Source organism: Ceratotherium simum, chromosome 2 (assembly GCF_057802395.1).
Source record: "Ceratotherium simum simum isolate JZ-2026a chromosome 2, ASM5780239v1, whole genome shotgun sequence".
Lineage (NCBI taxonomy): Eukaryota > Metazoa > Chordata > Mammalia > Perissodactyla > Rhinocerotidae > Ceratotherium > Ceratotherium simum.
In genome coordinates, this window is record NC_141901.1 from 45,727,647 (window position 1) to 45,741,694 (window position 14,048).

Sequence of the window (14,048 nt, forward strand, 5' to 3'; positions counted from 1 at the left end):
CTAAGAAAATCTATGTTCATTCCTTCAGATTATTAACCTTAAAATTTCACCTCAGGTATGCAGGATTAATTGGAAGAATTTAAAGCTTAAGCAGACAGGCCTGCATGAAAACACAGTGTAATAAAATGTATAGATACCATAATTACATTTAAAAATGACAATAGTTACCATTTACTCAGCTTTCTAAATGTCAGGTAGTTTTCAAAGCACTTTATAGAATTATCTTTTTTAATACCACCAACAATCATATAAGGTGGGCTATACTATTATTATCCCCTTTTTAAGTCTTTTTTTGTGTGTGTGTGAGGAAGATCAGCCCTGAGCTAACATCCGTGCTAATCCTCCCCTTTTTGCTGAGAAGACCGGCTCTGAGCTAACATCTATTGCCAATCCTCCTCCTTTTATTTCCCCAAACCCCCAGTACATAGTTCTATGTCATAGTTGCACATCCTTCTAGTTGCTGTATGTGGGACGCGGCCTCAGCATGGCCGGACAAGCGGTGTGTCGGTGCGCGCCCGGGATCCGAACCCAGGCTGCCAGCAGCGGAGCGCGCGCACTTAACCGCTAAGCTACCGGGGCCGGCCCCCCTTTTAAAGGCTTTAAGAGGTTAAGTAGCCAGCTATAATGCCTCAGAGTCCAAAGCCCATGATCTTTGCCAATTAATCACTATACAATACTATATATCCCTCTACGTATGTAGATCTAACAAAACCGGGAATAACCTCTATAGCAGCAATTCTCAAAGTGTTGCCTGGGGTCAGATTTAAGAAAAATTCATTAATTAAGCACTTTCTATGTTCCACACCATCTTCAAGGCGCTGAGTACACAGTGGTGGATACAACAAATTCCCTGCTGTCACGCACTTACCTTCTACTTGGGGGTGAGGGGGGAACATGTATCTCAGTAAATAAGGAAATAATAAGGTAGTATCTAGTAATGAGAAAAGGTATTAAGAAAATAAAATAGGGTGATGTGGCAAGAGAATGCTGGGCTGGAGGGAAAGAGGGGAAGCTCTTTGGCTAGCTCGATAAGGGGGAAATTTCTAAAGAGATGACATTTGAGCTAAGACCTGAAAGACAAGGATATCAAGGCAACTTTTTCATATCAAGTGGTAGTTTATAAAATGGTGGTGATAATATAAATGGTAGTGTATTTTTATGTCCTTATTTGGCAAAATAAAACGTTGGCAAACTTACAGTCTCACAAAGTAAAAAACAATAATTAAATGGTTGATAAAATAAAGTCTGGAAACCACTGGGCAATATGCAGTATTAAGATGAGAGACAATGGATGTGGTCCTTGTAGAAACTTGATAAAGGCCATTCTACATTATAAAGCAATGTTTCTCAAACCTTCTAGTTTCAGGATCCCTTTACACTAAAAATTGAGTTTTTGTTTATGTGGGTTATATCTATGCTATTTATCGCATTAGAAATTAAAACTAAGAATTAAAAACTATGTATTAATTCATTAAACAATAATAAAACCATTACAGTTAATAGGTTACATATTTATTAAAAATATATTTTGCAAAACAAAAAAATTTAGTGAGAATAGCACTGTTTTACATTTTTGAAAATCTATTTAATGTCTGACTTAATAGAAGACAGCTAGGTTCTCATATCTGCTTCTATATTCAACTTATTGCTATACATGAATTAATGAATTGTTTTAAACTCTGCAGTTCAGTGAAATCATCAAAATAGTTAGGCACATGAACTCAGAGAAACAGAGAAGAATGGTGGTTGCTAGTGGCTAGGGAGTGGGGGAAATGAGGAGATGTTGGTCAAAGGGTGCAAAGTTCCAGTTATAAGATGAGTAAGTTCTGAGATCTAAGGTACAGCGTGATGATCATAGTTAACAATATGGTATTATTTACTTGCAAGTTGCTAACAGAGTAGACCTTAAATGTTCTCACAACAACAAAAAGGTAATTATGTGAGGTGATGGAAGTGTTAACTCACCTTATCGTGGTAATCATTTTGCAATACATATGTGTATCAAATCATTATGTTGTACACCCTAAATTTATACCATGTTATATGTCAATTACATCTCAATAACGCTGGAAAAAAATAGACAGGCACAAGGCTGTTTGGGAACCATTATACTAATTACACCACACTGCCTATGGAACACTACAAAATACCAATAAACTTTGAAAGAAGTGGGAAGCAATCCAGCACAGTGGTGGAGTGTAGACTCTGGAGTCAAGACTGCTTAGATTTGAATCCTGGCTCTACTGTTTACTAGCTGTGTACCTTGAACAATTTATTTTACCTCACTGATCCTGCAAGTACTTCACTTATTATAACTTATAATATTTTCTTTATTATTTTGCCTGTCATCAGCGTAATTTTACATATATATCACTAATTTTACATATATATCAGACTTAGTAATAAAAATACATAGTACTTACCTCATGAATTATTATATTAAATGAGATCACATGATAAGAACTCAGTAAATGCTAGCTATTTATTACTAAATCTATTAGTGATATGTTTTTGAAGTTAATTACGTTAATGACTGGAAATTTAATAAAGAACATTGTTAAATAATAACAATGTACTTGTAAGCAACTCAGGCTTTGAACCCACTGTATTTCTTTTCTTTCTTCCACTCACTCTCACCATTTGCCTACATAAAACAAAAACCAAAACAAAATTAAGCTTATGCTTAGCCACTCTGAAACAGGTATGGCTTCCTTGTCCTATGCTATAAACGTTCTGACAATTTCCTCAAAATAACCAATTAACTCCCATGAGCCTCAGTTTATAGATTTTTTCAAGTGGGGATAACATATCTTGCAGAGCTGATGTCAGGATTATAGGTAACATCTGTATGATATCTAGTAAGCGTGCTCAGTGAATAACACCTTCTCTCCAACCAGAAAGTGACCCCTCTTCTAAACTGTTACAGCATATAGAAACTCATACTATCATACTCCCCAGAACCAGTTATTTTTGTTCAATTCTTATCTTAGTCACTAAACGTTAAATTCTTCGTAATTCCAACTCTTTCAGCATTCAATACAGAGTTTTACATAGAGCAAGCACTCAATATTTCTGAATTCATTTTCTGAATTCTGTAACTTTGGACATAGGAACACACTATAAAAGTAATTTTAATAACTCAACTAGGGGCCGGCCCCGTGGCTTAGTGGTTAAGTGCACGCGCTCCACTACTGGCAGCCCGGGTTCGGATCCCGGGAGCACACCGACGCACCGCTTGTCTGGCCACGCTGAGGCGGCATCCCACATACAGCCACTAGAAGGATGTGCAACTATGACATACAACTATATCTACTGGGGCCTTGAGGAGAAAAAGGGAAAAAAAGGAGGAGGAATGGCAATAGATGTTAGCTCAGGGCCAGTCTTCCTCAGCAAAAAGAGGAGGACTGGCATGGATGTTAGCTCAGGGCTGATCTTCCTCAAAAAATAAAAAAAAATTAAAAAATAAATAAAATTTAAAAATAACTCAAGTAATACTGATTGCCTCCTGGACACAGAAATTATCATTTTAAAATAATGCATTATGCTACAGCATTAAAACTATTTTGATGGTAAAGAGAACACAAAAACAGCACAGGATCCAGTCTGGTCTTCTTAAAGTTAAAAATGTCAAGTTATTCCTAACATTAAAAGATCTTTCTTCGTCTAACAGTGCAACTTTTACTAAAAGGGTAATAAAGAAACACTCTCTCTCTTTCTGCTAGTGGGGACAAAGAACCATAGAATGAAAGTAAGTGAAACTAATCACTAGAGAGTGAAGTGGAGGGAGGAAGAGAGATGCAAGAAAGATAAAATTTAAACCAAAGATAAAATTCACAACCAAAATTTAAACCCAGCACACTAAACACTTCATTTCTTTCATCAAAGACCTTTTATTTGAATGTTTCTCTCTAAGAGAAGAATAAAAAGAGGTATTTTTTTTAAAAAAACTATCTTTATCTTAGCCAGAACTTCAACGTTCTAAAGCATAGATGGAATTGTTGCCTTTTTCCAAAAGGAGTAACTAGGTTCTACTACTTTCTCTACAAGATGTGCGTTGCTCCAGTATTCTATAATTAAAATCTGTGGGGGCAGTGGAATTTGAAAGCACTATAAAACACCAACTACTTTTTCCTTCCTTGAAAAACAGATGAGAAATTCAGTCAAGCTGGTGTGTACAACCGTGTTAAGTTTTTTTTTTTTTTTTTTAAAGATTTTATTTATTTTATTTTTTCCCCCCAAAGCCCCAGTGGATAGTTGTGTGTCGTAGCTGCACATCCTTCTAGTTGCTGTATGTGGGACTCGGCCTCAGGATGAACGGAGAAGTGGTGCCTCGATGCGCACCCGGGATCCGAACCCGGGCCGCCAGCATCGCAGCGAGCGCACTTAACCGCCAAGCCACAGGGCCGGCCCAACCGTGTTAAGTTTTTGAATAATTTTTACCAGGGTCTCTGAGCTCTTTCTACACATTAAAAAGCCTCATGTTATCTCTAGTCCTGATAGCTGAAATTTTAAAACACCTAACCCAAGTATCCTCTTTGGACTTTTTAAAGTACTGCTATAAACCAATAAACTTGAAAAAAAAAAAAAACAAAAGATCATAACTGACTGACAAAAGCCTAGGAGGAAAGGGAGTTTGGACGTGTCTATTTTGTATTAGTTTATGAAAGGTGGGAAGCCAAATCACTAAGAATAAAATTGGTAAGCCTCCACTCCCTAAGAAATTACACACATACATACACTCACCCTTTCTCTACGGAGCTAACTGTAATTTTGGGGTGGCCTGCTTCAGCAAATTTTAATATTAGTATTTTTCCACTGTCAATAAAATTTTCCTTTCAAGATATTTCCATACCACAGAACCATTTGAAGTTTGTCAATATTGTTTCACACTTTGAGTTATGGGAATGTTTATTTGCTACATAATTTAACATTTAGCTTACTATGGGATGTACAGTGAAATTATATTTTACATATTGCTTCAAAACCCCCAAGGGCCATGTATATAATACTACCCTTCTGCATTTGAGAGACAAAGCAGCTAAATGAAGAACACAACAACTGCTTGTAAAGTCTCAGAATACAAGTAAAAAGGCTCATTTAGTATACACCATTACAATAATTATACATTATAATTAAGTTAGTTCCGTGTTTTGAAACATTGTCAGGAAACACAGAAAATATTATCTACCTCTCTATGAACCTAGGGCAATGGAATGAGGAAAAGGTGACATTCAAGGAGGAGAGGACAGATTATGCAATAATTTTACAATTGGGAATTATAACAGAGCTAATGCCTAACTAATCCAGACGTGCCAGTAAGCCTAAACCAAGAGCAGAAACACACAAGAGGTCAAAATAAATTTATTACTTCTTTGGGGAGCTGAGATAAAGTTCACCTTGAACCTCAAAAAGAACCAAAGCCAAGAACACATTAGACCAAGTAAGTACAAAGGGGTATCTAAAATACCAGAATGCTCCAGAACCTTCTCGCTGGACCTCTTCTCTATCTACACTTATCACTCTATCTTACTATACCTCTCTATCTGCACTTACCCCCTAACAGATCTCTTCCAGCCTGTGGCTCTAAAGACAATCTAGGGCCGGCTCCGTGGCTTAGCGGTTAAGTGCGCGCGCTCTGATGCTGGCGGCCCGGGTTCGGATCCCGGGAGTGCCCCGAGGCACCACTTCTCCGTCCAACGCGAGGCCGAGTCCCACGTACAGCAACTAGAAGGATGTGAACCTATGACATACAACTATCTACTGGGGCTTTGGGGGGAAAAAACTGAATAAATAAAATCTTAAAAAAAAAAAAAAAGACAATCTACACACTAAAGATACCCTGTGGTGACTGTCGCACAACTCTGTGAATATACTAAAGCAACTGAATTGTACACTATAAATGAGTGAAGTTTATATTTGTAAATTATATCTTAATTAAGATTTTTTTAGGGCCGGCCCCGTGGCTTAGCGGTTAAGTGCGCACGCTCCGCTGCTGGCGGCCCGGGTTCGGATCCCGGGCGCACACCGACGCACTGCTTCTCTGGCCATGCTGAGGCTGCGTCCCACATACAGCAACTAGAAGGATGTGCAACTGTGACATACAACTATCTACTGGGGCTTTGGGGGAAAAATAAATAAATAAATAAAATTATTAAAAAAAAAAAAAAAGATTTTTTTAAAAGTAGACAACCCAAACCTAACATATTCAAAACTAAATTTCTAATCTTCCTCCCCAAATCTGCTCCACTTACAGCCTTCCCCATATCAATGTCAACTCTTTCTAGTCACTCAGGCAAAATCCAGAGTTATTCTTGATTACTCTCCTCTCTTACCCCACATTTAATCCATCTAGAAATCCTGTTGGATCTACCTTCAAAACAGATTCAGAATTAAATTACTTCTTATCACTTCCACTGGCCATGACCTGATCCAAACCACCACCATCTTACCCCAGGATTACTACAATAGCCAACGAACTAGTATCCTTGTTTCTGTAGCAACCAGAAGGACCTTTTAAAAACATAAATCAGTTCACAGCACTCCTCTGCTCAAATGGCTCCCCACCTCATTCAGACTAAAAGCCAAGGTTCTTAAAACACCTATACAACTCTTTGTGATCTGCCCTTCCTCCCATCATCACCTACCATCATCTCTGAGTTCATTTGCTAATCCTCATTTTAACTACTTCTTTCCAGCCACAAAAGTTTTCTTGCTGTTCCTTAAGCTCACCAGGCACACTCTAACCTCAAGACCCTTGTATTTTTCTGTTCTCTTAGTCTTGCAACATTCTCCCCTCACACTCCCATATCTATATTGCCTAATACCTCACCTCCCTGCTCAAACATCACCTTTTCAGTGAGGCCTTCCCTTACCACCTAATTTAAAACTGCTAACTCCCATAACACTATGTATTCCCCTTCCCTGCTTTATATTTCTGTACAGCACTTCTAACATCTATACCTTCTAATATATTTAATATTTTACTTGTTTGTCATTTGTCTCCTCTTATTAGAGTATAAGCTCTGTGAGGGCAAACATTTTTCTCCATTTTATTCACCTGCTGTTATCCCCAATGCCTGGCACTCTAGGTTTTCAATAAATATTTGTTAAAAGAACTGAATGTAAACTAGGGACTTATAAGCAAAATTCACGTTGGAACTCAAAGTTAGAATCTGTATCTAGTCCACCTGTCTTACTCATTTGTATACATATGATATGTGATTAAAAAGCTTTATGCCTATGGCAGTATTGTTATACTCTTCAGGTCAAGCCTACATATCTGCTACAAAGGATGGATTACAAAGAAAGTAAACAGTTAAAGGAATAGCTACATTTCAGAGGCCAGAGCTGCAGAAAATGGTCCCAGACCCTCAGATTTGTGGAATATCAGATATGAGACAGAAGACTTGCACTCCCCACTAACCAGTGTTGTACCCCAAACTTTTTGTCACCAAAAAACTTTTATTTAATCTAAATGCACCTCATATTTAGAGATTTTTTATCTAGTAGTCAGCTTTAATAACATGTTCAACTTGTTTTTCCATTTTTTATTAATCGAAAACATAAATAAATCCCTATCAGAACTTCAAATCTACACAAGATAATCAGTTTTGCCACAGAAAGCAAAAACAAAACAAAAAAACCCACTAAGATTTAAAATCTCAACATTCTATTAATCTATTTGGCCTCATCTTGAATAAATAAGCACATTATCAAAGATTTTCTGCATTGTAGAAAATATGTGATGAATAGGAAAGGCTGTCTAGTACAGCAGCTAAGAGTGCACACTCTGAATTAGGAATGCCTGGGTTGAATCCTGGCACTATCATTTACTAGTCCTGTAACCATGGGCAACTTACTCAACCTTTCAGTTGCCTCTGTTTTCTCATCTGTAAAATGGGAATCATAATAATACTTACTTCAAAGAGTTGTGAGGATCGAATGAATTAATATGTATAAAATGCTTGGAACAATGCCCAGCACATACTAAGCACTTGATAGAAGTTAGCTATGAAATTATTACCATCTTCATGTTCCACCTAAGGATCCCAAGACTCAAACTTGGAAACCATTGCCATAGATCAAAAATGCTAACTGCACTTTGCAAATTCTCTGCAACAAATTAATCCTGTATGAAGAATTTTTTTTGCTAGTCCATGTTTACATAACAGTCTCTCTTGTAGAAAAAGTAACAGATTGTATTGAGATTTGCTTCAGGGGCAAGGGAGTAAAGGGGATAGAAGAGAAAAGATGGGCCATTAAGTTGATTAACTACTGAGGTGGAGTGATCAGTACAAGTGGGGGATGTCATTACTTTTCTAATCTTGGACATATTTAAAGTTTATACCAAAAGGAGCTGAAGGGAAATCTTAACAGATTTTCTACTCTACAAATGATTCTACTTTCTTATATCCCCCTTTTCTTCAAAAATTGACTTAACTTCTCACGCCACCTTATAAAACAGACCAACTATTCAATGGTTAGAAACAAGACAACACGGAAATATCATAAACACTATTTTCCATTTTGTCCTACTAGTTCTTCAGAGCACTTGCTAATTCACTACAGAGAGGCTGGTCCAATTCATCCGCCCCTGACTAAGAATGCAATTTCCAGCACTGTACCCAAAATAAAGTTCTGCTGTAATATTTTGAATACGCAGGATCTTAAGACTATCTTTAAGGTCCATCCATAGATGGCCCTTGAGGGCATTATGCTAAGCGAAATAAGTCAGACAGAGATACCATATGATTTTACTCATATGTGGAATATGAATGACCCAACAACAACCAAACACATAAACACAAAGAATAGATCGGTGGTTACCAGAGGGGAAAAGGGGAGGGCGAAAGGGGTAAAAGGGCACAAACGTACAGTGATGGCTATCAAAAAAAAAAAAGGACTATCTGTATCTGTACTATCGTCATCATCATTATAAATCATCGAATGTTTTCTATATGCTAGGACCTATGCTAAAATACATGCATTATCTTCTTAAACTTAGACAATAATCCTATGAGAAATAATTATCTCTATGTACAGATTAGAAATTGAGGCTCACAATTTAAGTACTTTGCATAGAATCACTTAGGTACTAAGTGACGGAATTAAGATCTGAACCTAGGTCTAATTCTAAAGTCTGTATTTTTCTACTTTTCCATATTGATTCCCATTTTACATTAAAAATGGGAGGGACAAATGAAGTACAGAAATGATAATCTGGTCAAATTGTACATCAAGTCCGTAGAAGAGCCATATCTTGAACCTGCCAACAAACATATCTATCAATTCTTTCACTAAATTATAAACGTTTCCTTCTGATAAACAGAAATTAAAACAATTCAAGTACTTGATTAACTATTTCACAAAATTACATTGGCAAATATTTACTGATTGCTTACTACTGTGTGCCAAACATCGTTCTAGTTGCTTGCGGATACAGTAGCAAAGAAGACAGCCCTGGTGGGAGAAGACAGACAATAAACATGTAAATAAATAGATATGGTAATTTCATATACTGAAAATAAAGTGATGTGATAGAAAGCAACTGAAGGGACCATCTGAAATAAGGTCATTAGAGAAGGACTTTCTGAGCAGGTAATAATTGAGCTTGGATCTAATGATGAGAAGACAAGACTGGAAGAAGCCTGAGCCATAGCAGGCAGGGCTGATGGTGTAGGAACTTGTACACCATAGTAAAAGAAGTTTAGATCTTAACCCTGTTGCAATGGTATATCACTAGAGGACTTGAAAGCACAGGATTGACATCTGTTTATGCTACAGAAAGATCACTTTAAAAAATGACGGTAATGAATGCTTCAGTCAAACACATTAAAAGAAGCCTGAATAAAATCAGTAGAACCCACCTATGGAGTATATATCTTCAGGAAGCCTACTTGCCTTCTCTAAATTATTTCCTTTAAAGTGAACAAAAGTCTCTTATTACACATTATGAAATAAGGGATAAAATGAAAATATCTCTGGAAGAGCTTAACATAGTTACATAAATTCACACTGAGGTCTAAATATAAATTACTAAATAATGGAAGCCAGAAGAAAAAAGAGAAGCAAAAGTGGCATCAAGAAAATGCACAGGGGGGCCGGCCCCATGGCTTAGTGGTTAAGTGCGCGCACTCCACTACTGGCGGCCCAGGTTCGGATCCCAGGCGCGCACTGACACACTGCTTCTCCGGCCATGCTGAGGCCGCGTCCCACATACAGCAGCTAGAAGGATGTGCAGCTATGACATACAACTATCTACTGGGGCTTTGGGGGAAAAATAAATAAATAAAAATTAAAAAAAAAAAAAAAAGCACAGGGGCCAGCCCCGTGGCATAGCGGTTAAGTGCGCGTGCTCCGCTGCTGGCGGCCCGGGGTTTGGGTCCCAGGTGCGCACCGACACACTGCTTGTCAGGCCATGCTGTGGCAGCGTCCCACATAAAGTGGAGGAAGATCGGCACGGATGTTAGCTCAGGGCCAGTCTTCCTCAGCAAAAAAAAAAAAAAAAAAAAAGAGGAGGACTGGCAGATGTTAGCTCAGGGCTGATCTTCCTCACAAACAAAAAAAAAAAAAGAAAATGCACAGAAAAAAGGCTGGGAATGCCAAAGACACCTACTTCATAAATTCGCCTAAAGCTGACTTAGAAACCAAACTCAAACTAAAATAATATTAACTGTAAAGAAATACAAAATTAAATGAAAATGAGGCCCAATGCATAAACTGTTTTCATCATGCCCTTCACCACTCTCCTGAATATTTCTCTCAAAAGGCTTTATTTACAATAAGACAGACGATGTTCATTAAATGCAAATACAAAACCACTCAAAACTACCCTTAACCATTTTAGAAAGCTAAGTTCCATTTCACTAAGGGAAAAAAAGCAGGTTTTTAGAAAGCCAAAAGCATTTAACTATATAAACTATATATAATCCACTTCCAAATTAAGTATTGTCTTCCTAGAGCAATCATTTTTTTGCTCTTAAGATATCAACAAGGGAAATAAGCTCAGGCACAATATCAACAACAGTAGAGGCCGAAAAATTCTGGCTCCAGTATATCTCATTATTGCTGACAAAAAAAAAAAAAAAAATACTGTAATTGTCATTTGTAATCCCACAAGGCAGGGATGGGGACCAACTTACTCTTGCAAATGATGTAACCATATAGTTAAAGCACCAGAGCCCAAAGGTAGGAAATGTTAAATGCTTGCATAATTTAGTAAAAACGTTTTAAAACAGGAAGGAGAATATGTTTAAGGAGAATATGTCCTCAGGCTTACATGAGCACTGCTTGCTACCACTGGTGTACCAAGTACATGAAAGAATAATCTTCAAAACATTATTTTAAAAAGTTAAATGTGGCCATTGTTATCCGATATGGTGGAGTCAAATCCTAACTCCACCATTTTACTGTCTAACCTTAAGCAACTTACTTAACATTCCTGAGCCTTAGTTTCCCCATCTGTAAATCAATGACTAAAAAATCTACTACCAGGGGTTATTTTAAAGTATAATGTAATACATATTGTAAATGACAATAAAGGGCTGGGCACATAGCAGATACTTAATATGTGAGAGTCTTTGATGATGACTGTTATATTTGAAATTGTATGTTCTAATTTTACCTCTTGGAAAGAAAGAAACTTCAATCTGCTATTGGTAAATACAGGTAATCCTATGTTGGTTCTACAACTCTTTCAGCATATATTATTCAAAGAGCCACAAAACACCTCTCCCAACAATAACTTTGTATACAAATGGTTTGAAACCTGGGGCCAATGATTTTGCAGGTTTTACCCTTGGGTTTCCTAAAACGTAAACAAATCACAACACTACAGGGGCAATGGCAGAAGTGGAAGAAGAATAACTGGATGATGGGTCTCACTGGTGACATACCATAGACAGGAAGCAACAAAAGACCTAAAATTCAAATAGATATATGGATTTAAGGTTAACCTCTTCTCAGTAGGAAGCAACAGTGACTTCTCCAGCCTTCCTCCAAAAAGATTTGAAATCTTTTGCAAACAATCCATGCTTCCTGACAGTTTAATAGACCTCTTTTCTGTAGTAAAGCAGCAAAGTGGAAAAAACTCCCCATGAAAACAAAAAAGCAATAACTAGGTAAAAAAGTACTATAGGTGTATTCAAAAAGCACATTTCTTGATTTCCTATTTTGATTACCTATGAAACCAAACTCAATTCCTTAAAAAGGTACTTCAAGTGATTACAAAGTAGCCAGATATGTTTTACACTTTAAGATATTAGTGATGATACAGACTACAGTTGTTTCCGGTCAGTATCAAGAAGCCTGGATTTTACTGCAGCAAACACAGGTACAGGGAAACCCCCAGGTCGTCGCCTCGGCTCCGTATGGAGCTCATGTTACTTCTTAACATTCACCAAGGTAAGCCCTTCTTACTACACCTCACAAGTTTTAGATCAGTCAAAAAATAAAGTAGTCGAACATATTCCAGCGAAATACGTGGCTTTACTACTGCTTAAACCATAGCTTGTCTATCTTCAGGAAAACCAGGAATCATTAACACGCCAAGGCCTATAAGAAATAAACGGACGCGACAATTAACGTGAAGGTTCAGTAAAGTCAACAGCACCTTAACAAGGCTCTGAAATGAAATAATACATAAATCTCTATCGATTTGGGCCCAATGGCCCAAGGTCACGCCAAGTCAGTGGCTAAAAAAATCCAAGAAATAATGAGCCTCCTGCAGTTCAGGACACCCCTTGGCTAGGAATGGAGTCTAGGTTTGGGAACACTCGAGCCAAAGCTTTAATGGAGACAACCCCAACCGAAGGCAGTGGCTCCGTGGGAAAACCCCAAACGTTTCGAGCAGTATTTCCTTCCATTTCCCCAGTCACCCCCAACACTCACATCTCCGGAGCCACTTCATCCAATGGTAGACGATAGTAGTGTGGTGTTTCTTGTTCTCTATACACCAAGACGACAGGCCTTGAATAGATTCCATGGTGTTAGTTACCGACTGGAATTTTCGATCCAACGAGGACTCCAGAGCCCCCGCCGAAGAGGCCGACGAGGAGGAGGCCTTACTGCTGCCTCCGCCGCCGCCGGCCGCCATCTTCCCGCTTTGCACAAGCGCTGCTGCTCCTCTGGCGGCCGCGGCGGCGGCGGGAGCGGACGCGGGCAAAACAATCACTGCGAATGCGTGAAAGCCGTAGGTGGGGAGGGAGGCCAGGGGGTGGGGTGGTGCACGCGCTAGGCTCTTCTGGAGGTAGGACGGGAGGACCAAGCTGCTGGGCACGCTGGCGGCTCCTACACGCTGCAAGGCGGGGCTGCGCGTTTCGAACGTTTATCAGAATTGTTCTAAGGACTTGTGTTTAAACCAGTCAGTAATCACGGAAGAAATACGCAAAAAACAGGTCCTGCAAAGCCTCTCAAAATGCCTGGCCGCGAAACTAATGGTTTTATACTCTTCGGCTTTCAACGCTAAGGCCCTTCCCCACTCCTCTTCCCACTTACTCCTGTAAGGGCGGGCATTAATATCTTAAATTTAATACTACCCGACTGCCCCTTCAGTTGCAGAAATCTTTCCCTCTCCTTTAGATCCTCTAACACAGAAAAGGCCCAAGGCTACCTAGTCAGGATTTTTTTTTTGCAACGCAACAGCAGCAAAGGCACAGCAACAGTATCGCGCACGCGCTGCTTGGCCCCGCCCCCCCTCCGCTTCCTTCTCAACCTAGAAAGCAGAGGGAGGCGTGATGGCGGGGCAATCCGACCAATCGAGGGAGAAGAACGGGAAGCGCGCGCAGGAGCCCGCAAGCCCCAAGGGCCAAGGAGGCGTTTTGATTATTTGTGCGCCTGCGCAGTAGATAAACGTGTAGCGGGTTAGAAGAAAAACGGGGAGGGACGGGTGAGGGAGCTGGTCAAACTAAGGAGAGGGGTTGGGGGGAGGGGCTTCACCGCTCCGCCCCGCCTTCTGCTTCCTAGCGAGGTCTGTCTCTTGAGGCTGTGCAGCTCACACAAGGCCGGGAAACTCCCACCGCTCAGCGGGCACTGTTACTCTCTGGCGGCTG

At 39.2% G+C, this 14,048-nt stretch overlaps 1 protein-coding gene across 8 annotated transcripts in view; it reads right to left on the reverse strand.

The window, feature by feature from the left end:
• RPRD2 (regulation of nuclear pre-mRNA domain containing 2) overlaps positions 1-13,704 on the reverse strand; it is a 106,395-nt gene extending 92,691 nt beyond the window's left edge. For 2 of the 8 annotated variants that reach the window (XM_014791767.2, XM_087443929.1), the window contains exon 1: positions 12,889-13,703. In XM_014791767.2, coding sequence (XP_014647253.1) covers positions 12,889-13,093 — 205 coding nt within the window. In that variant the 5' untranslated portion in view covers positions 13,094-13,703. Of the gene's footprint in view, positions 1-12,888 lie in introns of all 8 variants that reach the window. The other 6 variants (XM_087443959.1, XM_014791770.2, XM_087443937.1 and 3 more) reach the window with 5 other exon arrangements.
• Between the last annotated feature and the right edge of the window lie 344 nt (positions 13,705-14,048).